Source organism: Medicago truncatula, chromosome 3 (genome assembly GCF_003473485.1).
Source record: "Medicago truncatula cultivar Jemalong A17 chromosome 3, MtrunA17r5.0-ANR, whole genome shotgun sequence".
Taxonomy (NCBI): domain Eukaryota; kingdom Viridiplantae; phylum Streptophyta; class Magnoliopsida; order Fabales; family Fabaceae; genus Medicago; species Medicago truncatula.
This window is the reverse complement of record NC_053044.1, coordinates 6,270,868-6,294,259: the sequence shown is the minus strand read 5'-3', so window position 1 is coordinate 6,294,259 and position 23,392 is coordinate 6,270,868. Positions and strand designations below refer to the sequence as shown.

The window sequence follows — 23,392 nt, the reverse complement described above, 5'->3', positions numbered from 1 at the left end:
AATACTTATGGTTTGGTTTCTAAACTTCAAACTTGAGTATTAAGGGGTTCAATTAAGGTATGCATGCTTGAGTTTCGTAATTATAAGTGTTTGAATGAAATTATTGTTTATTTGCGAAGAATAATGTTGATTAATTGTGAAATTGTGATGCGAAGTTGATGTTGTTGTTGTTGCATTTTAATTGTGTCATTGCATAATCATTTCATTTTAATTACGATGGCCTGGATTGGCACCACGATGGCCTGTATTGGTGATTTATTAAGCGAAAGGGGGTTGTAGCCTATCAAAGCCGAATCACGGCATTAGCGAAGGGAGTTGTAGCTCTGTTGGTACCACATGCATAATTGCATTGCATTGCATTTTATGAGTCATGTCGTTGCACTGTTGAGCGAAGTTAATTGATGATTTGTAGTTGGACTTATGTGAAGCATTGTTAATGATGAATTGCTGATGTTTTGTGTTGTTAAATTATTTTAAATGAATTATTGCTAATTATTATCGAGTGTGAAATCTCACCCCTTCTGTTTGAATGTTACCTCTATATGGGTAACGTGCAGATATTCAGGAGTAACAGCTGATGTGAGTTGAATTCTTGTGTCGTCATAGGAGTCATGCTCTGATACGTAACGGGATGGGAATTCTTATGTGTTTTATTTACCATTGTTACGTATCTTCTTATAATTTGATGTTTTACCACTTTTAGGTGAATTTTATATATGTTGTTGATGTTGAGGCCTCAGTGCCAAGTAATGCTTAAAGATTAAATATTTCCGCTGCGACATTATTTTGAATTATTGAAAGCAGTTGTTTAAATAAATAGTGAATTTAACTCTATTTGTGTTAAATGATATTTTGAAGAACGAAATGTGACATTCTGTTTGCGATGAACTCTGATTTATTTTATATTATTTATATGTTGGAAAAACGGGGTGTTACAACGTGTCCAACCAAAAAGAAGGTATTAACCCCATCACCGACTACCCTCCTCAGGTTATCATTGAACCAAATTCCGACTCCCATCTTAATCCCTTCACAAATCTTTCGTAGATCCCTCCACCACACAGAACTATCCCTCCCCCCTCCAAAAGTTACCCCCAAAAATTCACCATAACGGGTTGCTAGGACTTCGTACCACAACCCTCCGCTATCTACATGCATCCTCCAACACCATTTATCTAACAATGTTAAATTGAATTCCTTCATCCTCCTAATCCCCAAGCCACCATTTTTTTTTTACCTAAACAAACAGACTCCCAACTGACCCATGGAATCTTTCTAGAATCTGCCCCCTCCGAAGAGAAAAAAACATTTTAAAATAGAATGTATAGAGGTCATTATACATGTGAGAGCCTTGAAGAACGAAGAAAAATAGATCGGAAGAGAAGGCATGATAGGTTTCATTAGAATGATACGTCCTCGAAAAGACAAGTTTTTATTCGTCCACCCTAACAATCTAGTTTTAATTTGGTCAACCAACGGGTTAAATACAAGCTCATCAATAAATGAGTAAGGATCCTCTCCATTTATGAAAATAAACGATGGATGTCATTTTTAAGAAATAGAATGTTAAATTTAGTGATAATCACAATAATTTCTTTACTCAAAATACTAGACCAAGTGTATTCTTACAGCCCATATTCAATTAATTTTTGCAAAATTAAAATAAAAATCAATTATTTTTTATCAAATAATCTAGTTATTATAAATTCACATTTAATGTTGTCATGAGCTTAGCTCAATTGATATAGACAATGCATAATATATATAAGGTTTGGGTTCGCCACCACAAAAAAAATGTAAATGAGTGTGAAATCTGGAATTCCAACTCAATCGTGTGCATTTTATCAACAAAAAAACAAACTCAATGGTGTGTGTGTATAACTAGTGTGTTAACCTGTGCAATGCACGAGTGATAAACTATTATTTTTCAATCTCAATTTTTTTATTTTTTTATTGATGAAAAGCATCTATGCACCGTGAATTTTGAAATATGTCAATATTGTTTTGTTAAAAATAATATGTTAATATTTTTTTAGCCACAATGATGACAAATATGTGTCACATGTTTTTATGTTTATCAGTGGTAAATATATATCCCGTGTTTTTGTGTATAAATGAAAAATATATTTATGGGTTTTAGTTTGTCGTCGATGAAGCGCCGCAGCGGCTGTCCTTTTAGAGTCTTGGTGTGTGTTGATTCTATTGTGGTCACTGGTTTCGTTCAACATCGTCGACGTCTTGTAGAGCTATGGTGTTGACGCGATTATGAGTTAGTCTCAGTCTGTTTTTGGCTATTTTTTTTTCATTTTTGTTTATTGGCGTTTGTTTTCGTTTTGTTTCGTGGAAATGAAGATGGGTGGTGACTTTGTTTCGGCTCTGTGATTTTGTCTAAAAATCTCGAATCTGGTTTTTTGGATTGAAGATATGGGTTCTTTAGTTCTGGCTTCTTTGATGGATGCATATCTCGATTCAACATGACTGGTTTTATCTTAAGGTTCCTCGAAAGGGCTAGGTGCGTAGATGCTCTGTGTTGACGGTAGTATCGTTCATCATACCTAAAATATTTTATCCATCGTGGTTGCTTCTTGCATCGTTGGTGGACAGTGGTTGATTCTTATGTGTTGATTATACTTTGTTACTTTAGTATGTTATAAATGGTGTCATTAAAAAAAATTGTCTTAAATTGTGTAATTGAACTATGACTTTTATAATTCAACCTTACATTGCCACATGTAAATTTTCTTTTAAATTTGATCTTGAGATGTCATATGTATCGTTCATTTTAAACATTCTCAAATGTATCTATAGAAGATGTGATGTGTTATCAATGTGCTGCAGAAAAAAAATAATAATGTTTTTTTTTGAATGGCAGAAAAAAAAATTAATATACAAAAATATTAAAAAAAATCAATTAAATTCCAAATTTCCCCTTATCCACCTTCATTTTCATTTCATTCATCCCTTCTTGAGTCTTATCTCTCACTTCTTCAGACAACCCAGCAGTTTCCACCATGGCTGTATGCATGGGTTTCAACATAGCAACAGCATTCAAATCACTTTCTCTCTCTTCTCCCTCTTCTTCATCTTCATCTTCCTTTTTATCAGGTTCCACCACTCTTCGTATGACTCCATCAGTATCTCTCCCTCGAATTCATCATCGGTCAGCACTGATTATCCGGAATGCTCATAAGAAGGGAGCAGGAAGTACCAAGAATGGCCGTGACTCGGCCGGAAAGCGTCTCGGTGTTAAGGTTTATGGTGACCAGGTCGCTAAACCTGGTTCCATCATTGTTCGTCAGCGTGGAACCAAGGTGTGTTCATAATCAGTTTCTCTATTCCATTTTCAAATTTTAGACAAAAAAAAAATGACGTGTCATATGAATTTATGAAATTATGAACATGTTAATTGTCGTTAAGAATTATATTTTGGGTGAATTGAAAAAAATGAAATTGGTGTAGTTTGTGTTCAATTAGAGCTTATAGAAAGAATTAAAGAAAGGATTATAGATTGGTGTAATTGGCATGTTTAAAACCAGACACTGCCATCCAGAAGTCCTAGCTCATCTGACAAATGCCGAAATTGTTAGGCTGATACCATGACCGGGGTTCGAACCCCGGTACCTCCACTTGTGTGTGTGAGTTTATAATGGCTTTGCCATTTCGTCTATCTACCAAAAAAAAAAAAAAAAAACCAGACACTGCCTTGCTCTGCTTTGATATCCAAATTATCAATTACGAAATGTCACATTTTTGTTTTAATTAATCATTTGAGTCTGATATATGAGACTATGAAGCACAGACACCTCTGTCATTAAGGTCTCTGTGTCCGACACACGACATGTGTCCCCCAAAAAAATTATTTGCTTCAACACACTTTTACACTCCTTCGACACTCCTCGTAAACTTCTATGAGGCTTAAAATTGTGTTGAAGTAGTGATGATAAATGAAGGGGTTGAAGATATCATTTTTTTTTTAACTTTTCTGTATAGTAGATGAATGGATGGATGAGGTGAAAATTTGTTATATTTTGTTTAATAACTTTGTACCAAATGGCTCAATTTAGACGTACATATATATTTTAGTTCTCGATTTAGATCTTTAATAAATAATGCTCATATCTTATTTAATAATTATAAATAAATAAATATGTATGTATCAGTGTTTGTCCTATATTTTTAAAATTAGCATTGTCAATGTGTCCGTGAGGTGTCAGTGTCAGAGTTCGTTCTTCATAGCTTACTCGTAAGTACGCTTTGACACCACTCGTTTTTTAAGTCCTACGCTGACATTTGGACGGACATCCAAAGAGAGTGAGTTGGCAATTATACTATTTTGCCGATTTATATCATTAATTTCAAGATGCAATTATAAGAGTGAGAGTTGCAAAAATAGTGAGTTTTTATTGTTCTCTCTAGTTATGGGTTTTTTTTTGTTGTGGTTAGTCACTGAAAAACCCTTTTTCTTTGTTATGGGTTTTTTAAGTCAAGTTAAATGACAGAATTCATCTTCTATAAGAACTTGTTATTTTAAAAATTCTTAGATATTGTCTCTTTTTAATAAGTGTTTCCTTAGATGTTTAGGTCAATCAGAACAGGTAAAACATGTCTACTTTTGCAATTTATATGCTAGAGCCTAGAATTCCATATGAAGGGAACTAAGAATGATTAAGGTCTTTTGAATAATTGAGTTGCATTGTGTAATTGACAATATCACCATTGATACGATTGTTTTTTATCAGTATGGTAAAGTTGTAAGCGATTCCACAACTTTTATTGCACACTTTATACTGACTGAAAGAACTTCTCATGTTTGTTCTATACTGATTGTAATAAATGCTATTATGGAAATAATGTGGTCAATTTTTTAAATCGCAATCACGGTTAGTGGTGATCCTGGATATTATGGAAAAAAACATGAAAAAACACGGTCAATGTAGCTACTTTTTGCTGTTGCGATGCGGTTGCTGAGAGTTGAAAAACCTTCACATTGAGTTTGTATTTGTGGTTATAGGCACACAGAATATAGTAAATCATGATAAGGTTGTTACAGGCACACACAATATAGTAAATAGGTGCATTTGTTGTAGCAGTTTTTAAGATATTGTTGAATCTTTATTGCCTTGCTGTTTTTCTGACAATAACAACCAAAGTATTTTTTTTTTCCGATAGACTTGGCTAAATGCATCTAATGATGTTGTAATGTGAATGTCCTATCATGAAACTTACTGTTTCTCTAAGTTCTAATATTTTTTTCTTTGCAAAACTTGAAGTTTCACGCAGGAAAGAATGTAGGGATTGGTAAGGACCATACCATTTTCTCCCTAATTGATGGAGTTGTAAAATTTGAGAAATATGGACCAGACAAGAAAAAGGTAAAAAATAGTCTTTCACTGCTTTCTGTATATGACCTGTAATCCTACAGTACAAATTAACTAGCTAATAAAGTTGTAAAAATATTACAGATCAGTGTTTACCCACAAGAAGAACGGGTTCCGAACCCCGATAGCTATAGATTAAGGAAGATAAAGTACTTCAAGATGAGGCGTGAACGCAAAAAGGCTGCTAAAGAAAGAAGAGCTTTTCAACCACAGCTAATGCTCGCTTCCGTTGATGATACCGCAATAGAGAATCCAGATTGTTGATTCTATACTTCATTCACTTCACTGTGTAAAATCTAGCTGTCTTCAGTTGTTTTTCTTTTGTGTATCTGGGAAACCTTTAGCATTGTAATATTGTATTTGTTTTCTGGCAGCAAAATTGTACCGTACACGGCCAAAACTGTTCCCTAGTGTCCCCAAACCAATTACAAGACAGTATAGCCATTCACTATCAATTTGTTTGGGTGTGTAATTTTCTTTTTGAGTAAATGAAATGGTCTTTTGCTTTGTTTACATGATGTAACTCACATTTCACCTTTACAAGCTACCTAAGTTGATGTTTAGTTTCCCCCAAGTTTTCAAACTTGGCCTCTGTCTATGTGACATGTCCTAGTGTTATCCTGAAGATTGTACCTGTTATATTTTAGAGCAAAAATATGCCAAACAAAACTATAAATGCAAGACATGTTATTGGAGTGAAATTTATATGGTGTTTTAGTTACTGAGGGAAAACTATGTTTGCACTTCTTTAAAGTAAAGTGAAGAGAAGAATATATGATTTAGTTAAACATTTTGTGAACTTTGTAAAGCTTGGTAAAATTACAAAATGGTTTTGCAATTTTAAGTTTATTATGCACTTTGGGTCAAGAATAAATTTTGTATGAGTTCTGAGATTGGTTATTCATGATAATTAGAATTTTGAATAGTTGTGTGCTGCATAGAATTTAGAATTGATAATAGCATATCTTACCAAACATTTAATTCCAAGCTTTAGACAATGTGTGTTTTTCTTGTTTGTATTTCCAAAATGCAAAACAAGTTTAAACTTGCTACTGTAAATAGTTTTTTACCTTCACCTTTGCAACCTGATTCTGAGAATAATTTTGACATGTCAGTTGCTTGTGTTAACATTGTTGAAAAGTGTAATATATCATAATGGCTCTAGTTATTTCTTTTTACTTACTCATTTCCAAGTCATAAACAAATTACTTGCAGTAACTAAGAGAGAATATGGTGACAATAAAGTTGGAATGTGTGCTCCTTTCCATGGTTAATCACAAGGTTGGACAATATGATGTATTTTTATTTTAAATCATAATATGATGTAAATTTGCAATTGCCTAAGCTGATAGAGACAAATTTCCTCAAGGGTAGATACTTTTTTAATCAATTCAGAGAAAAATTCACATTATTACTTAATCACTTCATAGACAAGCTATAGTGGTTTTGTTATTTGAAAATCTATCATTAGACATTCTGTGTTTCCAATGTTCTAAACCCTGCTTAAGTAAATTAACAAGCAGTTAAAAACAAATAATCATCATCTAAAAACTTTGAGTGAGTGATTAGTTCTAGTAAATCCTCCATCAACCATCAGATTCTCTCCACTTATATACTTTGCATCATCACTTGCAAGGAAGAGCACGGCATTAGCCACATCGTCAGCAGTTAACTCTACGCCCTGCAAGTTTGCGTTTTTCCCGACAAAAGAACGAAAACCAGCCATGGCATCCTCGGTTCTTTCGTCTTCAGGCAAATGAGCCAAAGCCAAACCTGTTGCGACACAATAAGGTGACACACAGTTCACTCTTATTCCGTGGTTCCCCAATTCAGCTGCAACATTCTTTGTTAATCCCCACACAGCATGCTTGGAACCTGTGTATCCATGCGGTCCTAACCCTCCTAAGGAACTTGCTACACTTGATATAGAAATTATTGAGCCACTTTTCTTTGGGATCAGATATTGAGCAGCATGTTTCATTCCATGGAAAACTCCCTTTACATTTATGTTAAATACTTTGTCGAACTCTGCCATGTCCACGTTGCGGATATCAGGACAAGGTGCTCCGGAAATTCCCGCATTGTTGACCATGATGTCTAGAGTGCCGAATTTAGCGACAGCGATGGATACTGCAGTGGAGACATCAGCCTCTACAGCGACATCACAATGGACGAAAAAAACATTTTCTAGATCACTTAAGGAATCAAAGAGCTTCTGTCCAAGGTCGTCTTGGATGTCGGCTATACATACTTTAGCACCGTGGGTGTGGAATAGGCGAACGATGCTTTCTCCAATTCCGGAGGCTCCACCAGTTACCACAGCGACTTTACCTAATAATCTGAGGGAGATATAAAGCAGAGAACTTTAGCTCAAATGATTGAAATATTGAGAGTGGTTAACAATAATTGAAAACTTAAAGAAAACATTATTATTATAGAATGTGTCATTGTGTGACAGATAAACATGACCAAAACCAGAATCCATAATTCAGAAATCAGTGATATGGAAAGAAAACAGCTAAATATTTCTAGATCTTTTTCACTTGTAAAAGACAGTGTTTTCCCATAATCTTTTGTCTTAACCCTCCGGTTCCCATGGGAAAGGGACCCTGTTAATCATGAATTTGGTCAAAAGTAAGTAAATTCTAGCTAAGGATTGTTCTAGTCAGAGTCTAAACTTAAATACTCCCGATCGATTCAACCTTCATTAAATTATCCATTTTGAACTTTGAGACCGGTGGAGGATTTGAAGGTTGAAGAAAACTCGGATATTAGTAGCGAATTAGATATAAAATTCAAAACCATATCTAAGCAATACATAACTTAATAACCAAATATTAGCTTTTCAAAATTACAGGGCAAGCAATAAAATGTACAACCGATTTTATCTAACTAGCTTCAATTTCTTGTACAAATAAACTTAGCATATACGAAAATAATATGACTGATTAATCATTCTTAGTCTTTGCTTTCAAATGTCATTGATCATTCAAACAATACATCATACAAGCTTGATAATTTTATATGTTGGTGCATGATCATCAAATTCAGCACCTACCTATATTAGCAATTGTCTAATTTTATTATGATCAAAACATCAAGATCTTAAGGATGACTGGTAGCATATCATAATATTTTTCATGCCAAGCTCATCTAAATACAAGAAGACTAGTGAAAATATAAAAATAGCACCGCAAAAGTCCTTCACCGGATTTAAACTATGGTTCGCTTTAGGCCTACAAATATGTTGGATCGGCCCTACTTCTCGGTTGAAGAATACAAAGATATAACCTCATTGATTCTTTGCTGTCTTATTATGAAAGTTAAACATAATTTGTCAATATCTATTTACTTTTGCTCTCTCTTACGTTCGATTTTATTATCTTCAATTCTTATTAAACCAGCACAGCAGGGCAACAAACTAAGATTCTTAACAAGTACTGTAAATTTGTAGTGCCAAAACAAACATGGTTGAGAAATCAGCAGAAATCCTCAAATTATATAACCAAACTCATTATGAAGGAATTCGAATTTTGGCTCAGAAATGGTAAATCTGAAATTCATAAGAATCACATAATTTGGGGAAAAATGAGAGAGCCAAGAACACAAGGCTAAGGTTGAATTCCGGCCACCACAAAAAAAAAAATATTATTCTTTCAATTTTTTATAATCTAAAATATATACCAAAATACAGACATAGTCCTTCTAAACCTTCCACCCAAACATACTCTAAATGAAAACAATCATAAAACAAAAACGAATTGAACCCAGTAAACATTATTTTAGACTTTTTTTTTTTTTTTGTGGTGATCAGGGTTTGAATTCCGGACTTTGCATATCTTATACATTGTTTTCTACCAACTGAGTTAAGCTCACGAGGACAAACATTAATTTAGATCTAAGACTAAACTAGTATTGAAAGAAGAATGAATATCAGAACAATTTCTTAAAACAATATTTGTTTTATATATTGCTGTTAAGAAAAATAAGTCAAATAAGTTCAAACAATATTTGTTTTATATATTGCTGTTAAGAAAAAAAGAGGTTCAAATTCAAACAAGATCAATTCAATTTGTAAAAATATAACCATAAAGTCAACAACATGAAGAATTCAAATACCTCAGCAGATCTCTTTTTGTGTCTTTTATTTGTTAAAATCTCTAATAATTAAACAGACAAACTTAGTCAACCCACAGTTATCATGTCAAAAGCTGACAAAAAATCTGATAACATATTTTCTTAAGAAAATAAATAAATAAATAAAAACAGAAGCTCAAACTATAACTAAGAAAGTCTTGATAATAATTTGCATGTATGAAGTAGATTCAAAACTCAGAATAAAACTGAAAAACAAAGTAATGTTGTGAACTGAATATATTCTATAGTTATTAATGTACCTTTGTGCTGGAGCAGAAGTGGAAGCATTGATGGCAGTTGACATAGCTCAGCTGTGTGTACTTTCTTTCTCTCTCTTGTTCTACAAACAGTTTGTTCATGATAGTGTTGTTGGTGGCTCATAATGTTTCATTTTATAACATTTTTTTTTTGTCCTATGTAAGATGGTAAGAGCATCTTCAACAAGGGTCCATGCTTAACAAGGATCACTTTTAGAGGAAGAAAAAATGAGTCCCCGTTATAGAACGGACAACTATATAATGACCCTCTTTCTTCTAAGTAACTAACGGGTTCTACGTTTAGAAAAATAATAAAATGTGTACTATTTGATCTAACTTGCATAAAAGAATAATAAAATATGTTATATTTGGTTCCACTTGTAAAAATGAGTATATAAATTATTTTTATTTAATGATGTAAAGATAGTGGGACATATCTTTTCATTGGAGTCCTTATTAGTGTATTGTCATTGAAGTCATTGAGTCCTTAATAAATACTTTTATTAAAAAATTATAAATAAGTGATGTGTCACGTGGGTCCATTTAAAGAGTTCTTGTTAGGGAACTACCATTGTGAATGCTCTAAGTCATTAAAATTAACCTTAGTGAAGTTTTGAATTTGAACTCAGGTCACGATGTTCGACTTTGCAATTTTGACATTTGTAAGATGAGTTAGCATTTCTAAAAGAGAGTTTTTTAAAAAGTGACTTTTTTCTTTGCTTGGTAAAAAAGCAACAAAAAAAGAAAAAATAAATATCTTTTGTTAATATATTACTTTTGAAATAAAATGTTAAGCATGGGTAGATAGAAATCAAATGAAACTTACTTGTGAGAGGATTGTTAAAGTTTGGAAGAATGGTAACTTATTTATAGAATGTCCTCTTGTTCTCTTCAAAGTTATCTTGTATGAAGTTTGGTTTATTTTGTTTCTTTTTTCTTAAAGCTCAATCCGATATTCTTTCTTTTTTACTTTATTTTGTGGGATTTCGGATAATCTTTCTAAAAAGCATGTGATATTACGTGAAGAGGTTGTTATGAATTTTGGATCACACATGTGATATTTAATGTGTTAGGGATATTAAATTAAAGTGATATAAGATTCATGGTTAAGGATATATTTGTCATAAAAAGCATGACATGTTGTATAAAGACTCCATTAGTTATAAAATGGAAAAGAGATGTCAATTGAAACAAGACGTAACATTACATGAATAAATGTTTTCAACTATGTTTTTTAGTTCCGTAAAAAAAACTATGTTTTTATAGTTGATAAGTTTCTTTGTACGGTGGCGATGAGTTGATCTTAAATGTTTAGATCAAGAATAGGAGGAGAGAATTCACACTTTAAGCAAAGATTGTTGGGTTTCAAATGTAAGTAGTTAAATTTCATAACGTTAATGAATGAATAAAATGTTAGATATATATTGTACCAAAAAAAAATTGTTACATATATAAGAGAGGAGACACATATACTTAATGTCTTAAAGTTTAGATGAAGATAAGACGTTTTCTCTTGTGGTTATGGTGCATTGGTTTATTGTTTCTCTTATGCCCCCGAACTCCTCGACGCCTAGCTTTTTGCTAATTTTCGATGATGTTGATCTTTCCTCACATCATTAATCATAAGGTCAAGTTTTCTTCCCTAAAACTTTGAGGTTTAACCTTTGTGTTGAACTTGTTCACAAACCTAAGTTTGACAGTATGTTCAATTATGTGTGCTAGCTCATTGACTTAGTCGGGCAAATCAAGGTTTATACACATTGGCTTTTTTCTAAAATGGACTCTTCAGACAGGCCAACTCCGAATGACATTGTTGTTAATTCCACAAATACTATCACATCTTATTTGTAAACAAGCTTGGATGGTGATTCTTATGTAGGAATGATGTCAATTCTTCAACCCATTTTCCTTTCTCTTGATCAAGTCACTTTCGTAACCTGTTAAAGATTACTTTCTCGCCGATTCCACCCACCTGTTCGTTTGGGATTGTTTAACTAAGGAAAACTTCAATTTGATCTCGAGATCATTGCAAAAAATCATGAATTTTTTTGCTTCACTGTGATGGTATGAGGGAGTCTGTGTCGACGAATGACATTTTTCCATATGAACTTCCGCATCCTTTTTGGCTAGGATGATGGATAGAGGCACAACTTCTATCCTTTTGGAGAAATAATATATGTTAAACAACAATAAATTTTAGCTAACCCAGCAATAATGGAAAGGGCACAAGGATATCGAGCCCCTATGTGTTGAAGGGTTGTGATTTAACAATAGGGTTGAAGTGCCTCAATATGGCTGGCGTGACTGATTAGCAAATATTTCACATTTATCATATTCATAGACAACATCGTTGCAATGTGAGTGTAATGTGCCAATATTACCCATATTGAAGGACCTCATAAGGTAAGATCTTTTTTTTTTCCTTACCAATGATTACCACATATTTCTTGTTGTATTTCCCGAATTATGTATTATGCTACTTGTTCTTCAAGGCAAAACAACGAAGGTTTGAAGAATCATTTTCATGTATAATTTATTAGCAATGAAGGTGTAGTGTGTTACATCTCACTTGAGTTTCCGAGTCGTTTCCACGTTGTTAGGAAGTATATTGTTTATTAGATAATCTTTGAATTCCTTTACCCACATCGACACTAGAGGCATGTAAAATCTAGAATGCTATGAATTTGTGGTGGCTTGATACTTTCATATTTTTTAGTTTTGAGAGTTTATCCGATATTACGCTTTCAACCAAGGAACCTAAATGATGTTGATGTCTTCGAGCTTCTTCATAGAAAATTGTTTTGATATAAAATTACATGAGATGGGATGTCATACTCATGTGGTTCATCTAGCCCCATAAACTTGCAGTTTAGAAGTGAGGTAGAAGTCTAAGAGTTTTCCTTTCAATGATACTCGTATTCGATTTGATTAACGATGAGTTGAGAATTGTTTTTTTTAGAATTGTTGTTGACTTAGATATGTAAATCCGCATTTCTGTCTCTGATTATGGTACTAGTGTCACAAATTTGTATAATATTTGATTTTTTGTTTTGAAATTAAACCAGGATTTTATATATATATATATATATATATATAGGCCTCCAAGTTCTTCCAAAATGAATCATTCTTTGCTCCCGATGTTTTTGGATGATTCATTATATCTGCTAGATAGATGTGTATCTTAGCCACGAAGTCCACAAGGACTTCAAGTTTGATTGCTTATATTGGCTCGAAATTGACTTAAATTTGGAGAACTCTACTAACCATGTTACTATTATTTTAAAAGTTTAGACTTTTGTATAATATTCTTCATGACAAAATAATGAGTAACCACAACATATAAACAATATCAATTTTCTCATTTCTTTACGAATGGTCATGATAAGATATCAATTGATTACATCTTGTACCGCTAAACCATTCTAGTCATAAACCAAAAAATATCACGAGCACAACACGATTGAACAATTAACACTTAAATTCGCCAAATGATATTCTCAAACCACAAGGGGTAAAAATGAATTTAACCCTGAAATTTATAATTTATTCCTAAAAGTAACAAGAGATGCAATTGTATAAAAAAAGAGGAGGTGTAATTAACACATCCCTAAGCTTATAAGTATTTGGGCTAAAATTAAACGGGTCATAACACTAAACCCAAACATGTATAACAAAAAACAAAAAAAAAATTGATAGGGTTTTTAACACAGTCTTCTTCGTAAGTATAAAAGCCACTCCTTATCTCTTTCCACCGTTTAGCTCTTCTTCACTTCGCAATCTGTTCCTAGGTTCTCAACCTAACCCTAATCAAAGGTACCGTTTTTATTCATTCATTCATTCATTTCGCTAATTTCAAATCTCTGTTTCGTTTTTCTTATTCAGTGTTTGATTCATACAAATCTTGGTTGAACCCTAGTTTCGATTTTTTTTTTATTTTTTTTTATCTCCATTTTCGATTTCTTGATTTCAATTTCATTTTCGATATTTCACTTTTCCTTTTGTTGATTTAATTTAAATTTAATTTTTTTTGAATTTTTGAAATGATTACATTTTGTTTACCAGCTTCGGTTAGTGATATTATTATGATTAGTATCATCTAGATTTAGATTATAGATTTAGATTATTATGTATTTATTTACTATATAGTTTTATAGGTGAAATAATTGGAGATAAAAAAAGGATTTTTTATTAAATAAAATAAAAAAAAGTGGAAATGGGGAATTTTTACTCAATTAATTCAATTATAAATTTTAAAGTGTGGCATTTAAAATTTTTATTTTTAGGAAATGAAATACTGTTCCTGTAGTCTAGTATTATTAAATCTTGTTTAGATTGGTTGTAGGGCTACACGTAAATGCATGATGAAATAATTTATTTTTAGTAGCAGATTGCCCTTTATATTTTTTTATATGATTGAGTTGAATTTTCAGAGTGTAAGCTTAATGTTCCTACCTATGAAGCACAGACACTGGTAATAATCTGAAAAAATCACACATTTAAGTGTAATCACATGTGTTTGTCTCGGACAGAGGGACACAGCTAATCCGAGCTGTGTCCGTGCTTCATAGGTTCATACAGTGTATGTTTACAGTGAGATACCTAGTTCTTTCTTTGATGGGTTGTATGTAATCAACTTATCAATTATAATACAGTAATGAGAAGGATAAATTATACTCGAATATGATTGTGTAAAAAATGTTTGGATTCAGTCAATGTGATAGGTTTTTGTCTTTGTGTTTTAATGTAATTCAATTAATTATTTGATTTCATTTATATTTTTGGTGGTTTCTATCTTTGTTCTAACGAGTTAATGTTTACTTGTACAAATTCTGATGATATATGTATTCGACATATCTAACAGAACCTTTTTATACTAATTTTGGAAAATCAGTGCATTTTTGTTCCTGTAATTTTCGTTAGTAATATCTTATCATTGTTTGCCTCATGTGTCTTAAACTTCAGTATTGTCACCATTCATTTATTCATCTGTACAAAGGTGTACGTAATTTTTTTTTCTCAGGTGAAACTTATATTTTATCATTATTCACTTCTATACAGATGAATGTAGAAAAGTTGATGAAGATGGCCGGTTCTGTTAGAACCGGTGGAAAGGGTACAGTCAGAAGGTATATATCATATTATATCTAAATACAATTTTCTTCCATATTGAAGTTATGTTCTTAAAATGATTTGATACTACTATTAACTATCCATTAATGTACTACTAGCAATCATGTTATCTCTTAAAATGATTTGACTACAATTCCTTATCTTTATCTTTGCAATCAACTGAAACCTTACCACTTTGGTATCCATGTATCTCTTAAATTCTAATTTTTATTTTGCAAAACTATAATTTTCAGTTCATCCTATAATTGTTTTTTATTTGAGTGTGGTGCCTGTATTATTTCTGTCTGATGCTCTGATAAGCAGATTGCTTCTGTTAAGTTGTTTCTTATTATTAATGTTTGGTTTTCTGCCCATTTTAGAAAGAAGAAGGCTGTCCACAAGACAGCTACCACAGACGACAAAAGACTTCAAAGCACTCTGAAGAGAATTGGAGTGAATGGTATCCCTGCCATTGAGGAAGTCAACATCTTTAAGGATGATGTAGTTATTCAGTTTCTAAACCCCAAAGGTATTCTTAATTCACGATACTTATTGTATATATTTTATTTTAAGATCTAAGTAAACTAACTGTTAAACTTGATTTGTTTGCAGTACAAGCATCTATTGCTGCCAATACCTGGGTTGTTAGTGGATCTCCTCAGACAAAGAGTAAGAATACATATCTCTTTTGGTCACATCCTCATTGCACATTATCAAATATAGCTTGTACTGTTTATTTACTAGTGTGTTACACGAAACTTCAACACCTACAATAGAACACTGTCAACATCTTTGAACATCATGTATGAATGAGCTATCAAAAACTTTGTTTGCATCAATGTTCAGAAATTGCAGGCTCATGCGCACCGTTGTTTGATGATTATCATATTGAAATGTTGAAATTTTTGTTACAATTTCGAGTGTACCATACCATGGACTTGTTTTCCTCATTTTGATTATAGGACTTGACAATAGTGTTCCATTTGATTTTTCACTGATTTCACATTAGACTGACATTTCAATTATATATTTTTTCCCTTTTGCAGAGTTGCAGGATATTCTCCCCAACATCATTCACCAACTAGGTATGTGATTTACATCTTATCAAATCTATATTATATTTTGTGTTAATTTATTTATAATCTTATATTCTTATTTTCTGGAAAATGCAGGGCCAGATAACTTGGAAAATCTGAAAAAGCTAGCTGAGCAATTTCAGAAGCAGGCTCCTGAAGCAGGAGCTGATGCAACCGCAGCACAAGAGGATGATGATGACGCTGTACCAGATCTTGTCCCCGGGGAGACTTTTGAAACCGCTGCTGAGGAGACCAAGGCTTGAAAGTTTTTCTGTTCCATCTTTATTTTTGGATGTCAATTTTTTCCTCTTTTTATCTCCAAAATTATGTATTTCAGGTTATTTTTGTTGCTCCTCTTTTAGATACTTTTAAGTTGTTAAAAACTCTTAAATCTGCTCTATGATCTAACGAAGTGTATCTAACTGACAGCACCTAAGTTTGTCTGCTGAGTTTGTCTATTGTATGTCCACCATTATTGGAGGTAGCAATCAATTTTGGTATTTGTATTCATAATATATGGTCTCACCTATGTGTGTAAAACTAAGATGTTTAGGGGAATTAACAAAGTCACCATAACATTTTTATGGTTTTGTTCTTGTTGATTCTCTGGTTATGTTGGAATGTTGATGCATTGCCATCTGACATTTCAGTCATACCTGTATGCGTTGTTGGAAGGATTCCTCCCTGTTTGCAGATGCGACTGCGCGACTGCAGATAGAGGTGTTAAAATTCGTCTATCTTCCAAGTTTTTCAATATCATTGGTGCTAAAATTGGATAATGTAGCACCTCATTAAAAATGAAGATAACACAAGATTTAAACTGCTTTCGAGAATCCCTTAATCACTAGTGATTGACATGAAATAGAAACATATATGCATCGCCTCACACTGTCCTTCAAATTGAAGGAACCGAACCCTATATCCACGAATCACAAAACTACCTATACAGCAGGTGGTCAATTCTAACACGCATTTACGCTCCTAAGTTGCAATGATGAATGAGAAGGAACATGTTTTTAGAAAAAGGTTCACATGCATTAAGGTTTTTGATTTCTTTGCAATCACGACTTAATTACGACTGAGACCGCATCAATTGCATTTTATTGTTATGTTTTGTAAAATCTCTGTTTGCAACATGACCATTATTACAACCGTTGTTAAAACTATGATTAATTCACATAGCTGATGTATTCTCCCATATCAATGCCTTTGCATGAAAAATAACATCAGAAGACGTATCTGGTTGAGTAGCATTACACAGGGATTTTTCATTTGTAGAGCCATTAGGATTAGGCTGGCTAGCCATAAACAAACTCCACAACCCATATAATTATAGTATATTCATCAACTTTTTAACTCTTCAAACCACCATGAAAATGATGAGCCATCAGTTCATTAATATTACATAAAAACAAAAAAAAACATTTAATTTCGTACTCTCCGTTTCATAATGAGTGTCGTTTAAGGTTTTGACACATAGATTAAGGAATGAAATGAAATAATTAAGAGTAAATTACACTCCCCTCCCCTCAAAGATGCTTGAATTACACTCCCCTCCCCTATTATTCAAAACATATTAGAAAATATTTCATTCCCCTCCCTTGAGAGAAGCTTGAATTACATTCCTCTCCCCTCTTAAGTTAAAATCTACGCTTTAGTCCCTCAATAGTTTTTTTTTTATTTCTAAAACTCTAGCAAAAAAATAATCTAACAAAATTCAAAGAAATGAGAGTGTTTACTAAGATAAATGTGTAAAGCGATACTCATTATGAAACAATTTTTTAGTCCCTCAATAGTTTTTTTTATTTGAAACAATATTTTTTTTTCTTCTCTAAAGCAATACTCATTATGAAATGGAGGGAGTATTTACTAATAAAAAAATTAATTTATTAGTCAACTATGATAAATGTGTAATCTAATGAATGAGGTAATACTTTTAGAATTTGACTACAATGAAAGAATAGGAGACTAGTGGGTAAATTGTCAAGTCAACTTGTAGCCAACTATGCAGCTTGTCTGACTTGTTCATGGCAGAGCTTTCTTCTCTAATCTAGACAGATACTCATAGGAGAAAAAAGTTGTTAAGAGGATTCTTCATTTCATTCCTAATTGATTGGTTTAGACTCTAGTAGTAATCATTGATTATCATGTCACAATCAACACTACCTTCTATTTCTTCTTTCACATGTGATTGGACTTATGATGTCTTTCTCAGCTTTAGAGGCATTGATACTAGAAACAACTTCACTGGTAATCTGTACCATTCTCTACATCATCAAAGAGGTATACAAACTTTTATGGATGATGAAGAAATTCAAAAAGGAGAAGAAATCACACCTACTCTTCTTCAAGCCATTAAACAATCTAGAATTTTCATTGCTATTTTCTCCCCTAACTATGCATCTTCAACGTTTTGTTTGACTGAACTTGTTACCATCCTTGAGTGCTCAATGTTACAAGGAAGGTTATTTTTGCCGGTTTTTTACGATGTGGATCCATCCCAAATCCGAAACCTAACAGGAACTTATGCTGAAGCTTTTGCAAAACATGAGGTGAGGTTTGGAGATGAGAAGGATAGCAAGGTGCAGAAATGGAGGGATGCTTTGCGTCAAGCTGCAAATGTCTCTGGATGGCATTTCAAACCAGGGTACGTTATACCACCCCTTAATACATCTCTTTTTGTTTTTTCAGTTACCTTTTTTTTTTGTTCTCCAACACAGAAGGTAAAGGAAATATATATTCTATTATGTTGAGTATGACTCATATTTACTTATAAAGTGGGCAATGGGCAGTTGCCGACTGTAGTGGACCGTATGTCCTTTGCCCATTCATCTGCTGGTTAGGGTTCAAAGATAAACTTGTAAATTGGATTGTAGTATTTAAACTTATATTGTACCCTGTGATCGTATATAGCAGCGAGTCTATGCAATTGATTGAAAATCAATCAATTATGTTCTTGTGTGCCCTTTATTTATCTGTTTTCTTTAGAACAAGATTTGTGTTCTAACAGATTCATTCTAAAAAAAGGCTTTCTCTAATGACACATGACAACATTTCTCACATCTCTTCTCCACTATTATACCATATCTGTCCAATCTTGCACAACATCTTTACGAGTGAACATATAAATCTAGTAGAAGGAAATATAGTGAAGAATTAATAATTTTATGTGATTAATTTTGGTTTGAAGTGAAAAATTTAAGCACATTAAATGACTCGGTTTCGATCTACATGTACTTCTGAATTGTGCAGGTTTGAATCAGAATATAAGATTATTGAAAAGATAGTTGAAGAAGTCTCTGTAAAGATAAACCGCGTTCCTTTGCATGTAGCAACCAACCCTATTGGCTTGGAGTCTCAAATATTAGAAGTGACATCACTCCTTGGACTTGACTCGAATGAGAGAGTCAGCATGGTAGGCATTTATGGAATCGGCGGAATAGGCAAATCAACAACTGCTCGTGCTGTGCATAACTTAATTGCTGATCAATTTGAAGGTGTGTGTTTTCTCGATGACATAAGAAAGAGGGAAATTAATCATGATCTTGCACGGCTCCAAGAAGCACTACTTTCTGATATATTGGGGGAGAAGGATATTAAAGTAGGAGATGTTTACAGAGGAATGTCAATAATTAAAAGGAGGCTTCAAAGAAAGAAAGTCCTTTTGATTCTTGATAATGTCGACAAAGTGCAGCAGTTACAGGCATTTGTAGGACATGGTTGGTTTGGCTTCGGCAGCAAGGTTATAGTCACTACAAGGGACAAGCATTTGCTAGCCACTCATGGAATTGTGAAAGTATATGAGGTTAAACAACTAAAAAGTGAAAAGGCTCTCGAATTATTTAGTTGGCATGCATTTAAAAATAAAAAAATTGATCCATGTTATGTGGATATTGCAAAACGTTTAGTAACTTATTGTCATGGTCTTCCCTTGGCTTTGGAGGTGATAGGTTCTCACTTGTTTGGAAAAAGTTTAGGTGTATGGAAATCCTCATTAGTTAAATATAAAGGAGTCCTTCGTAAAGACATCCATGAAATTCTTAAAGTTAGCTATGATGATTTGGAAGAAGATGAGAAGGGTATATTTCTAGACATAGCGTGCTTCTTCAATTCTTACGAAATAAGCTACGTCAAAGAATTACTATACTTGCATGGTTTTCATGCGGAAGATGGTATACAGGTGCTAATTGACAAATCTCTCATGAAAATTGACATCAATGGTTGTGTGAGAATGCATGACTTGATTCAAAGCATGGGCAGAGAAATCGTGAGGCAGGAATCAACGTTGGAGCCTGGAAGACGCAGTAGATTATGGTTTAGTGATGACATTGTTCAGGTTTTGGAAGAAAACAAGGTTTGAAAATTAAAATACCCCCCTTTCTTTTGTTTTTTTTTCTGAAAATACCCCCCTTTCTTTTGTTATATGTATACATTTCTTTAAGATGTATTAGGTTGTTTACAAGATTGTTAGTTTTCCATGCTCAAGTACAAATGATTAATGAAATTTTTCACCACTAGCAGAAAAGGACATTATAATTTAAAGATTTTTGTATACAACAAAATATATAGATGAAAGATTCTAAACCTTTAATTTGTGTTCAAACTGTGATTTGGAATTGAAAGGGAACTGATACAGTTGAAGTCATAATCGCCAACTTGCGCAAAGGTAGAAAGGTGAAATGGTGTGGAAAAGCCTTTGGGCCGATGAAGAACTTGAAAATTCTTATAGTTCGAAATGCACAATTTTCCAATGGTCCTCAAATTCTTCCAAATAGTTTGAAAGTTCTTGATTGGAGTGGATATCCATCATCCTCCTTACCATCTAAGTTTAATCCCAAGAATCTTGCAATACTTAACCTGCCTGAAAGTCACCTTAAATGGTTCCAATCACTTAAGGTTTGTATTCTTTTAAAGAGAAAAAATAAATCTTGAACATTGTTTGCTGGCATTAAATAATATATATTTCCAGTTCTATCCTAACAATTTGAGGCATCTACTTTTTATAGGTGTTTGAGATGTTGAGCTTTCTGGATTTTGAAGGATGCAAGTTCCTAACTAAATTACCTAGCTTATCTAGAGTACCATATTTGGGGGCTTTGTGTCTTGATTACTGCATTAATTTAATTAGAATCCATGATTCAGTTGGGTTTCTTGGCAGCCTTGTGTTATTCAGTGCTCAAGGGTGCTCCCGACTAGAAAGTTTGGTTCCCTACATTAACTTGCCATCTCTAGAGACTTTAGATCTTAGAGGTTGCTCGCGTCTTGATAACTTCCCAGAAGTACTAGGATTGATGGAGAATATAAAAGATGTTTATTTGGATCAGACTGACCTATACCAGTTGCCTTTTACAATTGGAAATCTTGTTGGTCTCCAACGTTTGTACTTGAGGGGATGCCAAAGGATGATTCAATTACCAAGCTACATATTGCCTAAAGTTGAGATAATCACAACTTATGGTTGTAGAGGATTTCGATCATCTGAAAATGAAGAAAAAGTGAGTCCAAAAGTGTTCGCAAATGCCATGTGTGTTTATAATGAATATGGGAAGTCCTTCCTTAATGTGTATTCTCGTAACATAAGCTCCAACGATGTGATAGAAGTAAGTCATCCTTGGTGGAGCCAGCATGGTTATGATCTCTCGAATTTTGAATTTGACCTATTTTGTTCGAAACTTGAACTGGGTAAGCTTAAAAGGAGTGAATCATCAGTGTGTTTTTGGTTCCGGAAAAAATTCCCCACGATAGCTCTATGGTGTCTTGTAAAACCTGGAAATCATCTAAACAACATGGTGTTGGATTTCAAGCTGAACGTACTCATCAATGGCACTAAGCAACTCACTTCTTCATGTCAATACATATTTTATACACATAAAAAGACTGACCAATTTCTTTGTTGTGATCTACAATGCAAAATGGAGGGCGTATTTTCAGATAATGAATGGAACGTTGTGGAGATTTTATGTGAGATGGAACATCTCATGCCTGGTGATTCTAAAAGGACCATGGCTCACCAAGAATGGACCACTAAGAAGATTCTGAAGTGGTCTCTCCTGTATGTCTACCCAGAAAATGAAGAGGAAGATTACAAATTATTTGACAACCCTGATTCTCCTCCACCAACTAAAGAGATAGTTGCACACAAGCAGATATTACAAGAATATCTACAAATCTACAACTCTTCCTTGGCTATAGGGGAACGGCAATTGCGGGCTTATATTGATGTGACTTATTGATCTAATGGTAATAATATCCACAAGACAGCTACTACAGACGACAAAAGACTTCAAAGCACTCTGAAGAGAATGGTATCCCTGCAATTGAGGAAGTCAACATCTTTAAGGATGACGTGGTTATTCAGTATTTAAACCCCAAAGGTAACAATATTAATTCGCGATACTTATTTTGTGTGTGTGTGTGTGTGTGTGCATATATATATTTTATGATTTAAGTAAACTAACTGCTGGACTTGAATTGTTTCCAGTACAAGCATCTATTGCCACCAGCACTTGGGTTGTTAGTGGTTCACCTCAGACAAAGAGTAACAATTCATCTCTTTTTCTTCGTATCCTTATGGAACATTATCAAACATAGCCTATGCTGTTTATTTATTGTCAACAACTTTGAACATTATGCACGGATGAGTTATCAATAACTTTGTCTGCATCAGTGTTCAGAAATTGTAGGCTTCATTGTTTGATGTGTATCATATTGAAATGTTTAAACTTTTTTTACAATTTGGAGTGTACCATACCATGGCATTGTTTCCCTCATTTCAAGTGTCAGACTTGACATTAGTGTTCCATTTGATTTTGAACCGATTTCACGCTAGACTACTGACATTTCACCCAAATGCTTTTGTACCTTTTGCAGAGTTGCAGTATATCCTCCACAATATCATTCACCAATTTGGTATGTGATTTACATCTTATCAAAGTTGTATTATATTTTTTCTTACTTTATAATCTTAAATTCTTATTTTTTGAAAAAACGTAGGGCCAGATAACTTGGAAAGTCTGAAGAAGCTAGCTAAGCAATTTCAGAAGCAGGAGCTGATGCAACCGCAGCACAAGAGGATGATGATGATGATGATGATGCTGTACCAGATCTTGTCCCCGGGGAGACTTTTGAAACTGCTGCTGAGGAGACCAAGGCTTGAAAGTTTTTCTGTGCCAACTTTATTTTTGGATGTCATTTTTTCTCTCCTCTTTCTCTCTCCAAAATTATGTATTTCAGGTGATTTTTGTTGCTCCTGTTTTAGATACTTTTAAGTTGTTAAAAACTCTTAAATCTGCTCTATGATCTAACGAAGTGTATCTAACTGACAGCACCTAAGTTTGTCTGCTGAGTTTGTCTATTGTATGTCCACCATTATTGGAGGTAGCAATCAATTTTGGTATTTGTATTCATAATATATGGTCTCACTTATGTGTGTAAA

General features: G+C 33.4%; 4 protein-coding genes across 4 annotated transcripts; 3 read left to right on the top strand and 1 right to left on the bottom strand.

The window, feature by feature from the left end:
* The first annotated feature begins 2,931 nt into the window (after positions 1-2,931).
* Positions 2,932-6,079, top strand: LOC11411686 (50S ribosomal protein L27, chloroplastic). The gene is made up of 3 exons (XM_003598719.4): positions 2,932-3,311; positions 5,271-5,372; positions 5,463-6,079. The coding sequence occupies exons 1-3, from the start codon at positions 3,012-3,014 to the stop codon at positions 5,640-5,642; spliced, it is 582 nt and encodes a 193-aa protein (XP_003598767.1). The 5' UTR covers positions 2,932-3,011; the 3' UTR covers positions 5,643-6,079.
* A 648-nt stretch (positions 6,080-6,727) lies between these two features.
* Positions 6,728-9,931, bottom strand: LOC11414690 (xanthoxin dehydrogenase). The gene is made up of 2 exons (XM_003598718.4): positions 9,776-9,931; positions 6,728-7,717 (listed from the first exon to the last, which is right to left on the bottom strand). Exons 1-2 carry the CDS (start codon positions 9,817-9,819, stop codon positions 6,919-6,921), a joined length of 843 nt encoding a protein of 280 aa, XP_003598766.1. The 5' UTR covers positions 9,820-9,931; the 3' UTR covers positions 6,728-6,918.
* A 3,505-nt stretch (positions 9,932-13,436) lies between these two features.
* Positions 13,437-16,470, top strand: LOC11414689 (nascent polypeptide-associated complex subunit beta). Its single transcript, XM_003598717.4, has 6 exons — positions 13,437-13,585; positions 14,831-14,898; positions 15,262-15,410; positions 15,494-15,550; positions 15,928-15,966; positions 16,054-16,470. The coding sequence occupies exons 2-6, from the start codon at positions 14,831-14,833 to the stop codon at positions 16,218-16,220; spliced, it is 480 nt and encodes a 159-aa protein (XP_003598765.2). The 5' UTR covers positions 13,437-13,585; the 3' UTR covers positions 16,221-16,470.
* Positions 16,471-17,840: 1,370 nt separating this feature from the next.
* On the top strand, positions 17,841-23,366 carry LOC120575747 (disease resistance protein RPV1). Its single transcript, XM_039831597.1, has 7 exons — positions 17,841-18,604; positions 19,210-20,311; positions 20,581-20,853; positions 20,964-22,331; positions 22,439-22,495; positions 22,828-22,866; positions 22,951-23,366. The coding sequence occupies exons 1-4, from the start codon at positions 18,105-18,107 to the stop codon at positions 22,188-22,190; spliced, it is 3,102 nt and encodes a 1,033-aa protein (XP_039687531.1). The 5' UTR covers positions 17,841-18,104; the 3' UTR covers positions 22,191-22,331; positions 22,439-22,495; positions 22,828-22,866; positions 22,951-23,366.
* Positions 23,367-23,392: the final 26 nt, after the last annotated feature.